At 36.5% G+C, this 14,845-nt stretch overlaps 1 protein-coding gene and 1 pseudogene across 1 annotated transcript; one reads left to right on the forward strand and one right to left on the reverse strand.

Moving 5' to 3' along the window:
• Positions 1-6,385: 6,385 nt before the first annotated feature.
• On the reverse strand, positions 6,386-7,926 carry LOC109612538 (chymotrypsin BI-like; annotated as a pseudogene).
• A 5-nt stretch (positions 7,927-7,931) lies between these two features.
• On the forward strand, positions 7,932-8,784 carry LOC109612539 (brachyurin-like). Its single transcript, XM_020036695.2, has one exon. The coding sequence runs from the start codon at positions 7,932-7,934 to the stop codon at positions 8,778-8,780; it is 849 nt and encodes a 282-aa protein (XP_019892254.1). The 3' UTR covers positions 8,781-8,784.
• The last annotated feature ends 6,061 nt before the right edge of the window (positions 8,785-14,845 follow it).

Here is a 14,845-nt window from a genome sequence, read left to right on the forward strand (position 1 = left end):
TATGCTCACCATGAATACATATACTTTAAGGTGTTTACGAGGAATATTTAGGGATGCTACAAACGGTATAACAAAGTTAATATACCCTCCTTTTCAAGGTGAATGGTATAAAATAGCATTCCCATGTTGGGGCATCATAAAAATTTAATAAAAAATTTGAGGCTACCTTTTTGAAAACAAAAGACTTAAGAAACAAGCACCAGTGTCTCAAACATCATCTGATGAAAACGATTGACTCCCCAGCTGATGATTACGTTCGGAATTACAAAACTATGCATGTCTGCCTATACAAAATTTAAGTGTCAAATTTAAATGCCTGGCAAATATAACCTAACAAAATCAGTGATAATATCTGCAATAAATGAAAACAAATGCCAGGTACTTGAAGAAAATTGGAAAAGCTCTTCCCCCCTCCTTAACATTACCCTTTATAATTATATATATCAATAAATAAATAAAAACTGATATAAACACATGTAAGTGTGAAGTGTGTGTGCGTGTGTGTGTGTGTTTATATATCGTGCCGATGAGTTGTTGTTTAGTTGCATGCCTCACACATGTTGCATATTTTTCATTTTTCATTTGTTAAATGTTGTTGTTGTTTGGCCGCTTGGCTGTGTGTCTGCTGCTCAGACGTAGGAAGTTATTGGCGATTTATTTGTTTTATATTTCTGTGGCTTTGAGGCGCTTTCGTTGTTGTTGTTGTTGTTGACGCTGGTGATGATGTTTCTGTTGGCTTCATGCATATGAATGAGCATTATTCATAATTCCATTCGTTCGCTTATATATCTGTTACACCTGACCAATTGTTATTTATGTAGCAGGGAGCTTGTTTATGTCATTTCTGTGAGGAGAGGGTGGTCTGCGGGTGCTTTGATGCTTAATGGCTTGGAATAGTAATGTTTTATGGTGGTGGGTGGATGGAAAATATGTAGTATTTGATATCATTAAACATAATTTCTTGCATTAAAACAATAAGGCGATCTCAGGTGTCTTCAGTGATCCTCCGCGGCTTCATGGTCTAGATTTTTCCATGGCATTTTGAATTCCCAATATAATGACTGGAATTAAGTGATCGCTTTGTAAAAATGGAAGAAGTACTTAATATGCATTCATACATATACAGGGTGAGATGGAAAAAAATGCAACCTACTTCGGACTGCTGCCATTTCTAAGCCACCCATCCGACAGATGTTAAAATTATTCCAGTGACAGATCATTATATTATTTATAAGCGTGCAAAAGCATTTTGGTGAGAATTTTTCAGAAAACAAGTTAAAAAGCAGAAGAACTTTGAATACCCTCCACCATTTGGAACGAATTTGGAAATAAAATCCTGAAAAAAGTTTGGTAAAATAGAACAGAGTTTGGCTTGCTTGTTTGGGATACCATAGTATTTTGTTGTTGCAAAATCGTCAGGCAAAATCCCATTATTGTTGTTTTTATAAAAACAACGTTTGTTTATGAGTGGAGAACGATGGTAATGTTTACCAGGGGGTAAGGCAGGGAATACCTAGGTTTCGGAAAGAGCCACCAATCCTCATCAGTTCCCTTGTTTCTTGTCTGGGATATTCTCCCCAGAAGTTATTTTAAAAAATAACTTCTATGACAAAAACCATTTTTTACCCAAGTGACGAGATCGTAAGCTCAATAGAAGAGGAACAAAAGAATTACATAAAACTAAAATTCTTTTGGAAAATCTTCTAAACCTTACAACCGCACTTATAAACATTTACATCTTGGCATGCCACACAGGCATTATTTGTCATGAGTCATTACCAAATTCAAATTCGGAACTTGAAATAAACGTAAAAAAGTATAGAATATAAGGAGGTACCGTTATATCGGAGCTGTGCGAAGACCTGAACCTGCGTAGACATTTTTTGTCATATTCTGTAGCATCCATTACGAACTTCAAATACGACATTTCAAACAACTTCGGTGAGTATTGTACATAAACTCGTCAAAATACCGAATATAGGGAGGTACTGGTATATGGGGGCTATACGAAGACCTGGACCTGCACAGACAATTTTCTGTCACAGACTGGAGTTTCCTTTACGAACTCTAAATGCGTAATTTAAAAAAAAAAATTGGTGAATAAAACGCTAAAATCACCAAAATACCGAATATATGGAGGTACCGTTATATGGGGGCTATACGAAGACGTGGACCTGAACAGACAATTTTCTGTCTAAGGCTGTAGTATCCATTGCGAACTTCAAATACCAAATTTTGAACAATTCCGATTAATAATGTCGCTAAAATCATCAAAATACCAAATATCGGGAGGTACCATTACATGGGGGCTATACGAAGACGTGGACCTACAAGGCCCATTTTCTATCTTAGGCCGTTTCGAACTTCAAATACCAAATTTGAAACAATTCCGGTGAATAATGTCCCTAAAATCATCAAAATACCGAATATAGGGAGGTACCATTACATGGGGGCTATATGAAAACGTGGACCTACATGGCCCAATTACGAACTTAACCTGCCTACTGTAAAAATAAACCTGTGTGCAAAATTTTAGCCCTGTATCTCAATTCGTTCGAAAGATAGGGTGATTACAACAGACAGACAGACGGACAGACAGACAGACGGACATCGCTAAATCGACTTAGAATTTTACGCTGATCAAGAATATATATACTTTGTTGTGTCTGACATGAGTATTTCGAGGAGTTACAAACGGAATGACAAAGTTAATATACCCTCCGTAGTATGGTGGAGGGTATAAAAATTGTTTGTGATGGAATTCGAGCGCAATGGTGTAATTTCTTTATATTTGGCAGGAAAACCACAAGTGGCTATCCTTAGAGCACTCCAGGCTATAAATGGGAATAAATCTTTTGTGTCTCGTACAATCGCTCGTTACCGTTCTTGCGACGTCAAGGAAGTGGACGAAAAAAAACAGCAACATTAGCAGAACATCATCAAAAAGTAAAGAAACGACTTGGTCGAAACCCGCGTCGTAGTGGCTCGTGAGCTGAATATATCGCAATATTCCATTCGGCAAATATTGAAAAATGAGCTCGGGGTAAAGGCATTGAAATTCAAAAGCCAAAAAGCACAAGAACTTACACCGCATCGCAAAGAAAATAGACTCAACAGAGCTAGAGTTGCTTCGCTTGGTCGAAAGTGGTGAACTGCCGAATTTGGTTTTCTCCGATGAGAAAACATTCGTTGTCCAGCAGATTGTCAGTTGAAAATGTGCACCTTCGGTTGGCCACCAGAACTCAAGCGGTGGCCATGGTGATGGCGTGGGCCGCCATAACAGCCGGTGGTCGCTCTCCACCAGCGCCCCTTTGGAATTACTCAGAGTTCTCTAGGAGAGTGGTAGCCCTCCACAGTGTTCTAGGTCTATTCCGCAGGTACTAATTCGAAAATCGGCTATATGGGCTTCACTTCCCTCTTGGGTTGAGGACTATCTTACACTTCTGCTGCTCTATGGGTCGCAGTTGCCCGGTTGAGAATGCAACACCACATCGAGCCGAAGCTCTACCCGCGATTTGGGTATAAACCACAACCACTGCGTTGCACCCAAAACAGGGGCCTGTCCATAGTCAGGCTAGATCAACAGATCTAGGGGTCCCTGACACCCGCGGCACCATAACAGTCTCCGGTCAGACTTCGTAGTCTACCAGTTTTTGTTCCATACAGCACCCAAAAAGAGAGAAAATTTAAGGCACGATGAGGGAATAGGACGAGTGCAACACAAGTTCTACACTAATGGAGCAGTCTAATCAGCATGGATGTAGCTTTTTCACTGCGAGGAACGAGGCCCATTCACCTCTTCCGCTCTGACGCTGGCGAACGGCAAACGATTAGATTTGAAAGTGCCCCCGACAAGATCAGAAGGATCTATGATGGTGAGGCAGAGAGTTGAGATTCCCTGTGAGTTCCCAGCACTTCCAGTACCAGAAAAAAGACCTCTGGTCAGATCTGGTAACCGGGTTACTTCCAGTTTCAGTCCCATGTGACTAGGGGACTGATAACTCCTTATGCTGAAGGGTGTATTAAAGCCTTGGGCACGCAAAACATTTTGGCCGCAGACCTTGGACATTCCAACAGGACTCAGCACCATAGCACTTAACATGCGCCACCCAAGAATGGTTACAAAATGAGCGTCCTCGCTTCATTTCCAGCGCAGAATTGCCACCAAAATCTCCGGATACAATTCTGTTGGACTATTGTATCTGGAGTGTATTTTGGAAAGCAAGGTTGGCACTACAAAATACCAAAGTGTCGATCACCTCAAGCAAGCGCTTTGCCGAGGATGGGACAAAATACAGCAAAGCAACATTCGGACAGCGTGTGACGGTTTCATTGGCCATTTGAAGGCCATAATTCGTGTCAAAGGTGACCAATTCGAACAAATCTTAACTTAATCCAAAATTTAATGCTATTTCCGATATTTTTGGCTTACATTCAATAAAATTTAAGAAAAAAAAATTAAAAATTATGGCGTTTGACTTTGTTGCATTTTTTTTATCTCACCCTGCAAAAGCTAGGACATATAAAAGCTATGACATCTTCCCTGATAACCGTCTTTCCCAATAGCCACTCCGATTTTTTTCACAATTAAGTGTAGAATATTTTTGGGCAGTGGATTTTCCCAAACAAAATATCGGATATCCCGAACGAAATGTCGGATTTTCCCAAACGAAATTTCCCAAATTTGAAATGTATTTCTGTGGCTTTGTCATGACGCATTAATTTCTTATCTGCCATAAAATATTTTCGGCAAAGTTCAAAATTAAACCTATTGTAAATCAAATGTTGGACATTTTTATTGACCCACACTTCAGATAATTTAGTCTTATCAACGGGCGAACTAATTGGATTTCCCTTGATTTGAGGAATATATGTGAAATTCCATTAATGAATTACGCGGCGAATTATAAAATAGATTTCTTCAATAATTGGCAATAAATTTCAAAAAATATGGAGTACTTGGATTTTTTAAGAATATTTTTTGACGGTCTAACACATTCAATAATTATGACCTATTTATGGCTAGAGAGGGTATGTATATCATTTGGTACGACCAAAATGTGCCTAGTCGAATTAACGGTTTGAGACCCTAGGTCTCCTTGGACCAAATCCGTTTTAGGACTTTTGGAGTCAAATCGAAATCGAAATTTCCTAACTGTCTGGCTTGTGCGCACGATAGCTCTCAAAGGGAGTATCCGATTTGATCCAAACTTGGTACATCGTAATATTATTGTCAAACTTCTTCTGGAACCTCCTCACACAAAATGTTGATATTTTCAAAGAAAATAATTTACTGCACAGAGAAAAGATCATCCGATTTTGCTTCAACTTTGCGAATCCGAATATTTGCAAATTTCTTTAAGAATATCTCCGAAGTTCTAACAAATCCTATAATTACTTATTTTTAAGAATGGCATTTTGAAAAACAATACTTCTATCGAAGCTATTAAGTGTGGATATTTTAGAACATAATTCTGAATTATTTTATAATATCCTCAAATTTTTTAGAGGCACCAATGTAGGATTTTTAGGAGCACAGAGCCCTCTATCGCGTTTTCTTTTAAGAATGTAGTTTCAAAGCGACACTATTCACCGGGATTGTTACAAATTTGGTATTTGATGTTCGTAATGGGTACTACAGCCAATGACAGAAAATTGTCTTTGCAGGTCCACGTCTTTGTATAGCCCCCATATAACGGAACTCACCGATATTCGGTATTTTAATAGTTTTAGCGACATTATTCACCGGAATCGCTTCGCTGTTTGAAGTTCGTAATGGGTACTACAGCCTATGACAGAAAATTTTCAGTGAAGATCCATGTCTTCGTATAGCCCCCATATAACGGTACCTCCCGATATTCGGCATTTTGATAATTTTAGCGACATTATTAACCGGAATCGCTTCAAATTTGTTGTTTGAAGTTCGTAATGGGCACTACAGACTATGACAGAAAATTGTCTGTACAGGTCCACGTCTTCGTATTGCCCCAATATAACGGTACCTCCCTATATTCGGAATTTTGATGATTTTAGCTACATTATTCACCGAATTTTTTTATTCAAGTTTCACATTTGAATATTGTAATGGTTTATGACAAAGGTGGGGTATGCAGGTCTTCGTCGTCGTGAAGACCTTAATATAACAGCTACATTCGGTATCTTTAGGATTTTAACGGAATTTTTAACGGATTTTATTTTTTCGAAAATTGCCAAAATCGTTCCACATGGTGGAGGGTATTCAAAGATCGGCCTGGCCGAACTTAAAGCTATTTTGCTAGTTTTTTTTTTTCTTTCTTTCCAATTTATAAAAAATTGCAAAATATCACGACCTCATGCCTTCTAAAAGAAAACTATTACAAAATATCTTTTTCCAAATGTATTTTTTCTAAAAAATTTCATATAAGATGGAATAGATAGGATAGGAGATGCCACGGGTGAACACACCAGGCCCATCCCTCTCACAACCCAATTTAATACCAAATGAGTTGGCACCAATCACAACATTTTCACCATCCTGCTTGTAAACCAAATGACCGTCAGAATTTCCATTACAGTTCGACTTCTAACACTTGGTGCTGATGTAGATAATCTTTTCACTAATGGAACCCAAATAATAGGTGTTGCAGGTACTCTGCTTCATGACGGGCGCCTCAATGTAATGCAAGAATTAAGAAATATATAAGACCTAATCACTGTCTCTACCCCAGCTGGAGGCCCAAAACAATTCTCCCTCGTATATCGAATATTGACCATCCTTTTTGGGGTAAAACAGCCGGTTGGATGCGATTGTTGAATTCGATAATAACTGACATTCTGATGAGGTAGATGTCATTGGCCTTGTCTCACCATTTCATTATTCGTGGACAGTAATGTTCGAGGAGTAGATCTGTTGTTAACCCTTTTCATTGGAGTTGCGAACATCAATGGCGCCCAAGTAAATTGTGACACTATCTATGCCATCCGTTGTTGTTGTAGCAGCTCATATAGCTGTATTCGTTTTGTTTCCATTTTCTGACTCCATTCAATCTGGTTCTGCCTCTAAGTCCAGTCTCAAAAAGGATGCAAGCTGTATCGGTTGTGTCCATAACGAGACTGGAGTTAGGCGAGTCGCCTTGACTGGCCAGCGAAATAGGTGCAGCGTGTCATATGGGCCTGTGCCACAAGCTGGGCAGATGTTCTGCACATCGCTGTTAATCTAGGCCCAGTAGGAATTTAGGCGATTGCACCATCCGGATCGTAATTCAGCCAAAACTACTCGGCTTTGTCGGGGCAGCTCTCGTTCTTTAGCTGCGACTGGAGGGCGGCCGGTTCCATGCACCGGATCGACTCGGAGGAACAATCCTTCGACCAGGGGCCCCCAACCCAGCAATTATAGGTTCGTGTGTCATCTGTACAATAGGATGCTGTCAAAATCTAACGATCCGAAATGAAAATTCCACCACACCCGCAAATGTCCTTTCCGAAGACCAAACTCAAACCAGCCGGCCGAGACCGTAGCTACGATCAAACTTAGAGCGATTGGGGAGAGTTGAAGACTTGACAAACGCAATGTTTTTACAGTTGAAGAAACTTGGAAATTTTTGCCAAAAAAATGAACGAGGTGCAGTGGGCTTTTCCCCGTCAAACTTATCTCAACAACCGGCCAAACGTGGAAATTATTGATAACTCATTGGAAATTTCGAACCGAATCCAAACTAACATTAATCGTGTTCGATTCTTTATCAGTGGGAAAATGTGTTTGGTATGCTTTGACGGGAAAATACCAGAGCACACCGCACTATGCTTATGTTTTGCTGCCACTTTTTTTTTGGATAAGATAAGATCAATGCTGTGGTAATTTGCTCTGCAAAATTTCCAAAATTTCTCCAACTATAAAAACGCTGCAATTGCAGCAGAAACATCAGTCACATCTGCAACTTCAACCATTCGCAATGAAATTCCTAATTATTCTAAGTCTGATTGTGGCCACGGTCTCGGCTGGCATTGTGCCACCAATTCAGGAACGTCTTCCTGCCATCCCAGTAATGCCTCTTCCAGAATTTGAGGGACGCATTACCAATGGTGAATTTGCCAGGGCTGGCCAGTTTCCCTATCAGGTGGGACTAAGTTTGGCCTTTGGCAAAGATACTTTCTGGTGTGGCGGTACTTTGATTTCGAATCGTTGGATTTTAACAGCGGCCCATTGTACAGATGGCGCTGATGGTGTCACAATTTACTTGGGCGCCATTGATGTTCGCAACCACAACGAAAAGGGTCAACAACGGATCTACTCCTCCAAATCGTACATCATTGTTCACGAACAATGGAATGGTCAGACAATGGCCAATGACATCTCCCTCATCAAAATGCCAGTTATAATCGACTTCAATGATCGCATCCAACCGGCTGTTTTACCCAAGAAGAATGGCCAATATTCGTCATATGAAGGGGAATTGGTTTGGGCCTCCGGCTGGGGTAGAGACAGTGATGAGGCCTCATCTATTTCTCAATTCTTGCGTTACATTGAAGTGCCCGTCATGAAGCAGAGTACATGCAATACCTACTATTTGGGATCGATTAGCGAAAAGATGATCTGCATCAGTACCAAGGGTAAGAAGTCGACTTGTAACGGAGATTCTGGCGGCCCCTTGGTGTACAAGCAGGATGGTGAAAACGTTGTTATTGGTGCCACCTCCTTTGGCATTAAATTGGGTTGTGAAAGCGGCTGGCCTGGTGTGTTCACTCGTGTCACCTCCTACTTGGATTGGATCGAGGAGAAAACGGGCATTGTTAATTATTAAAGTATGGATGAAATTTATATATATATATATATTTTAATATTTTAATAACTACCTACATCTGGGAGAATTATTCTCATAATTCATGATATTTGAGAAAGCCAAAAAGTGAGCGCGATTCTCATTCACTTGTGAATGCTCGACACATGTAGAGCTTGCTTATCACCAAAATCGTCATATCAATAAGCTTAAAAGTCAAGTGAACATTTCCTTCGTCGGGATGAAATCATGATATAGGTAGCGATCAGCAAATATTGCAAAGCTGTCATTTTAGTTTTGAAACCCATTGCTGTCTTTAACAGAGGGTAGTATGGAGTTAAGCCAATTGGGGAATATTTCAGACCTAATCAATCGTCTGATTCAATCTTCAACAAGAAAAAAACAATCACGTTTCCAAAATATTCATATTTATATTCTAAAAAATCCGCATTTCGTGATTCTTATAGTCCTTCAGAAATATCATTGAAAACCACGAATTATGGGGTCCAACTGTCGTTGAAATAAAAACAATCCTTAAAAATCCGTGACTAATGGCTCTAATAGTCCTTGAAATATAAAAAATCCTCTTTTTCTGGCTCTAGCATTCCCGAAAAAAAACATTGTTAAAAACCCAGTGATTATTAATGGTCTCTTAGAATATTAAAATAAAATTCTGGAATCCGAAAAAAATTTCCCTGAAAAAAATTATATTCTAAACATTCAATATTTGTGAGTCCACTAATAGTGGAGAACCACTAAGACTATCAGACTTACAAAAATTAATGATAAACATTCATGATTAGTAGATCTGCTGGTTCTTGAAAAATATTCTTCAAAATCCGTGATTAGTGACTACTAATTGTCCTTGAAAAATATTTTTAAAATCCACAATTAGTGAATATTGAAAAAATATTCTTCATTATCCTTAAGAAAAATATTCCTAAAAATCCAAGATTTGTGGCTTAGACAAAAATTAACTACTTGCGGTTCTAGATTCCTGAAAAAATGTTATTAAAAATTCAGTGTTTATTATTAATTATCTCTAAACAATTAAAAAATCCCAGAATAGTAAAAAATCCTTGTAAAAATCACTATTGTCCAGTTATAGTGGAGAACCACTAGAGCTATTAAAGCTACAAATTATGGTTAAAAATTCACTGGCCCTGTTGGTCCTTGAAAAAATATACTTAAAAATCCGTGATTAGTGACCATTAATAGTCCTTAAAAAATATTCTTAAAATCGACGATTTGTAAATATTGAAAATCTCCGTTGTCCTTAAAAAAATATTTAAACAAAAAAATTCAAAGCCCTAACATTCTTGGAAAAAACATTATTAAAAATCCAGTGGTTATTAATGGTATCTAAAATATATTTAAACAAGTAAGCAAAGGCTACAGTCGAGCGGGGCCGACCGTTGAATACCCTACAACACTACAATAAAAGATATAGTTTATATAGGCGAGATACTCGAAAGAATTCCACAAGATATTGTGACAAATAATAAAAGAAAACCATCAGGTTTCGTTCTCTAATTTTCGAATAATAGCAACTTAAACTAATATGCTCATTTCCAATTTATTGGTAGATGTTGCACGTAAATGGTCTTCCTAGATCTGGAACCAATATTTCCCAAAGACCTATAACCTCTCAGAAGTGGCAAAAGATTAACATTTATTATTGGTTTTTGACTGAAACGCATCTATATGAGATACAGACATTTGACTATATTCTTCAACGAAATTAGCGTTAACAAAATAGTCGGAAGTGCGTCTTTCCTGTATTTGTGAATTCTCCAAAAAGTCACTGGAATGGACATTTTCGTATTTTGTCTACAAAAGTTGGCAAACTCCTTCACACATTGAATATTTTTGGATGGCCATCCAAAACTGCTTGGCTTTTGCAATGTGCGTTAACCCCCATTCAAATGTGCGTGAGGATCGGGCGATAATTACGACCTGCCGACAATTTTGCAGTTTTTTGGTCCATTTCAACCCCTAAATATATGGCGATCATCTCCAAAAAGAGTAGGCTTCTATTCTGACCCTCATCTTATCCCCATGTAAAATTTCGTAAGGATAGGGTCATAAATGAGATCTGTATATGATATCCTGATATCCTAACTACTTAGTTTTGTTAGCTGTAGAAATATTACCAAATGTTTAATTCAAAATGAAAATATGCCAAAAATATGACAAAATTGAAAAAATATGAGAAAATTTTACAAAATCAATATTTTCATATTTAGAGAGATATTTTGATGCGATTTTTTAGACGTTTTTTCTTTCCTGCCAAGAGGCCATTCTGAATTAATGAGAACTGTCGAAATCAGTTCAGCCGTTCTCGACATATAAGAGATCTTTCAAGCATATCTCCTTTGATAGACCTATATATCGCACATATTTTGCTATATATCCGATTTGTTGGATAAGAACATCAATGTAAAGGTCAGAAGTAACCTTGTGATGGCTTTATGATTTCGCCGGAATTTAAAATATTCGCGGTTTAATGAAAAATTTTGAATTTTTTCAACACAAAATATATGGTATATTTTACCCGCTAAATATTATCCGATGACCACCCAAATTAGTAGGCTTCTTCCCCGCCCTAAACTCTATCTACATGCGGAATTTCTATCTACATGCGGAATTTCGCGTCGATTGGTCTATAATTGCGACCTGTATAGCTGCTGCAAAATCCGACATTTTTTCAGTATTTGGTCCATTTCAAACCCTAAACATTTGGCGATCATCTCCAAAAGCAATAGGGTTCTATTCTGGTCCAAGCCCCACCTACATTCTAAATTTCGTGAAGATCGGGCCATAATTGCGACCTGTAGAGTGATTACAAATTAACATGGACAGACGGACAGACGGACGGACGGACATACATAGCTAGATCGACTCAGCTCGGCGAGCTAGGAAGATCCATATATACTTTCCTATGTGGGAAACCAATATTTCGAGGTGTTACATAATTTTTGGCCCAATCAAACTTATAATACCCCCAACACATAGTGTTGTAGGTTATAAAAACATCGTTAAATGGTGGAAAAATGTTCCTTGAAAAAAATTCGAAAAATTCACAATTTGGGGCTCAAATGCTCTAATAATAGCGGAGGACCACTAGGACTATTTGAGCTACAGATTATTGTGAAAAATGCATGATTAGTGGTTCTAATGGCCCTTGAAAAATATTCTTAAAATTCCGTGATTGGTGGCTATAAATAGTCCTTGAAAAATGTTTTTAGAAATCCCAGATTTGTGGCTCTAATAGTCTTTCAAAAAATATTCTTAAAATCTACGATTATAGTACCTTAAAATATACTTGAAAGTCCTCGTCTTGTAGAACCTGAGGTACTCGAAAACGTTTTTCAAAATCCATCCATTCAAAATCACAATTAGTGAATATTGACAAAAGTATTCTTGAAATCGTGGATTGGCTCCGTTGTCGTAAAAATAATATTCTTAAAGGTTCAAGATTTGTGGCTATCATAGTTCTTGAAAAAATATTTTTGAAATCATCGATTATAGTCCTTTAAAGAGTATTCTTGAAAATCCTCGTCTTGTAGATCAAGACGTCCTTGAAAAAATTTGAAAAATATTCTTAAAATCCACGATTTGTGAATTTTGAAAAAATTTGAAAAATATTCTTAAAATCCACGATTTGTGAATTATGAAAAAATATTTTTGAAAATCCACGATTATTGGCTTCGTTGTCCTTACACCCAAGATTTGTTTCTTAAAAACCAGATTTGTGACTCTCGTAGCCTTAAAAAATATATTTTTAAAATTTACGATCATAGTCCTCAAAAGAATATTATTGAAAATCCTAATTTTGTGGATCTAGGAGTCTTTGAAATAATATTCTTAAAAATCCATGATTTGTATCTATAAATAGTCCTTGAAAAATAATCTTAAAAACCACGATTTTAGTCCTTAAAAAAATATTATTGTTAATTCTCGTCTTGTGGATCTAGAGGTCCTTAAAAATATTCCTAAAAATTCACTTTTTTTGATCCGTAGAAAAATATTCGAAATAGTCCCCCACGATTAACATATTTCAAAAATTCGGTGTTATATATTTTTAAAAATCCTCATAGTCCTTGAAAAAATTCTTAATATCAGCGATTATAGTCCTTAAAAAATATTTTTAAAAATCCAAAATTTGTGACTCTAATAGCCCCAGGAAAATTAGTCTTAAAATCCACGATTATAGTCCTTAAAGAAATATTCTTGAAAGTTCTCGTCTTGTGGATCTAGAGGTCCTTGAAAAAATATTCTTACAAAACCGTGATTAGTGACTATTAATGGTCCTTGAAAAATATTCTTGAAAATCCAGGATTTTTGGATCCGTTGTCCTTAAAATATTCTTAACAAATTCAAGATTTGTGGCTCTCATAGTCCTCGAAATAATACTTAAATCTCGAAATAAATCTTAAACGAATATTCAAAATCTTCATCTTGTGGATCGAGAGGTCCTTGAAAAAATATTCTTTAAAATTCACGTTTTGTTGCTCTGGTGGTCCTTGATAAATTTTCTTAAAAATTCACGTTTTTTTTTTTTTTTTTTTTTGAACCTATTGATCCGAGGAAAAATACTTGAAAAACTTCATAATTTTAATGCTTCAAAGCATATTCTAAAAAATCGGTGTTTTTGGTTCTTAAAAATATTGTTAAAAAATCCAAGTTTATCTGCTCTGCTAGTCCTTGAAAAAATATTGTTTAAAATGCACGTTATTTTGGTCTAATGATACTTGAAAAAATATTTAAAAAAAACTCCACAATTATAGTCCTTGAAAACATATTCTAAAAATTCGGTGCTAGTGGTCCTAATAGCCCTTGAAAGAAATATTCTTAAAAATCTACGATTCCTAGATAGGATGGCTCTTTCAATTTTTATTAAATGGATTAATAGTCCATGAAAAAATATTCTTAACATTGACGATTTGTAAAAATTTATAAAAAATTTAAGATTGTTGTCTCCTTTGTCCTTAAAAAATATTTTTAAAAAACCAAGATTTGTGGTAGTTAAAAAAATTGTAATATTCTAAAAATTCGGTGCTGGATTCATAAATTTTTTTCTTAAAATCCCAGATTTGTGGCTCTAATAGTCCTAAAAAATATTGTTAAAAAATCCACGTCTGTGACTCTGCCGGTCCTTGAAAACATATTCCTAAAAATCCACGATTAGTGCCTCCAAAAGTTCCAAAAATATTTAAAAAAAATCTACCATTAAGGGCCTTGATGAGCCTTGAAAAATAGTCTCAAAAATCTACAATTTAAAGTTCCAATAGTGTACCCCAAAGTCATAAAAAAATTCAAAAAAAAATCCACTATCTGATGCTCCGATGGTCCTTAAAAATAATTTTTAAAATGAGGTTGATTGAGGTTCCACTAGTTATTGAAAAAAATATTCTTAAAAATCCATTTTAGGTTCGACTAGTAATTGAAAAAATATTCTTAAAAATCCCCGACGCTTGTATCCAAAGGTCCTAAGAAATATTAAAAAAATAGGATCGTGGGCCCTGATGGTCCTTAAAAAATATTGAAAAAATCCACGATTTGAGGTCCCACTAGTCGTTGAAAAAATAGTGTTAAATATCCACGACGCTAGTATCCAAAAATCCCAAAAAATATTTGAAAAAAAATCCATGATTTGAGTTTCCACTAGTCCTGGATAAAAATTTTAATAATCCACGATTTAAGTTTTTACTAGACCTTGAAAAATAATCTTAAAAATCCAAGTGGCTCGAGAAAAGGATTCTTAAAAAATGTTCTTTTAAATCCATCACTTTTTTTGAGATTATAGCTTCTGTTGGATTTAAATGAGCTGTTAATTAATTAAGAAGTAATTTCGTCAAGATATTATAAATTTAAGTCCTTACAGCCGTTTATGCAGATCCGTACCTTATCGCCATTGGTCGAAGCAAAAGGAAGTACAATGTAAATTCCTCAATCCAGACACCTTGTGGTACCTGTATTACAGCAATGTCCATTTCATGTTGACACTTAGCCCTTAGTAAAATCAAGCTTTTAGCCAGATCCCTCCTTTACCACCCATCCCCTTGCCGAAGATTTGTGAAAAAAGC

This window comes from Musca domestica, unplaced genomic scaffold (assembly GCF_030504385.1).
Source record: "Musca domestica strain aabys unplaced genomic scaffold, Musca_domestica.polishedcontigs.V.1.1 15, whole genome shotgun sequence".
Taxonomy (NCBI): Eukaryota; Metazoa; Arthropoda; class Insecta; order Diptera; family Muscidae; genus Musca; species Musca domestica.

Excerpts from the sequence above, each read along its gene's own strand:
- LOC109612539 (XM_020036695.2), top strand. The coding sequence starts at position 7,932 with ATGAAATTCCTAATTATTCTAAGTCTGATTGTGGCCACGGTCTCGGCT.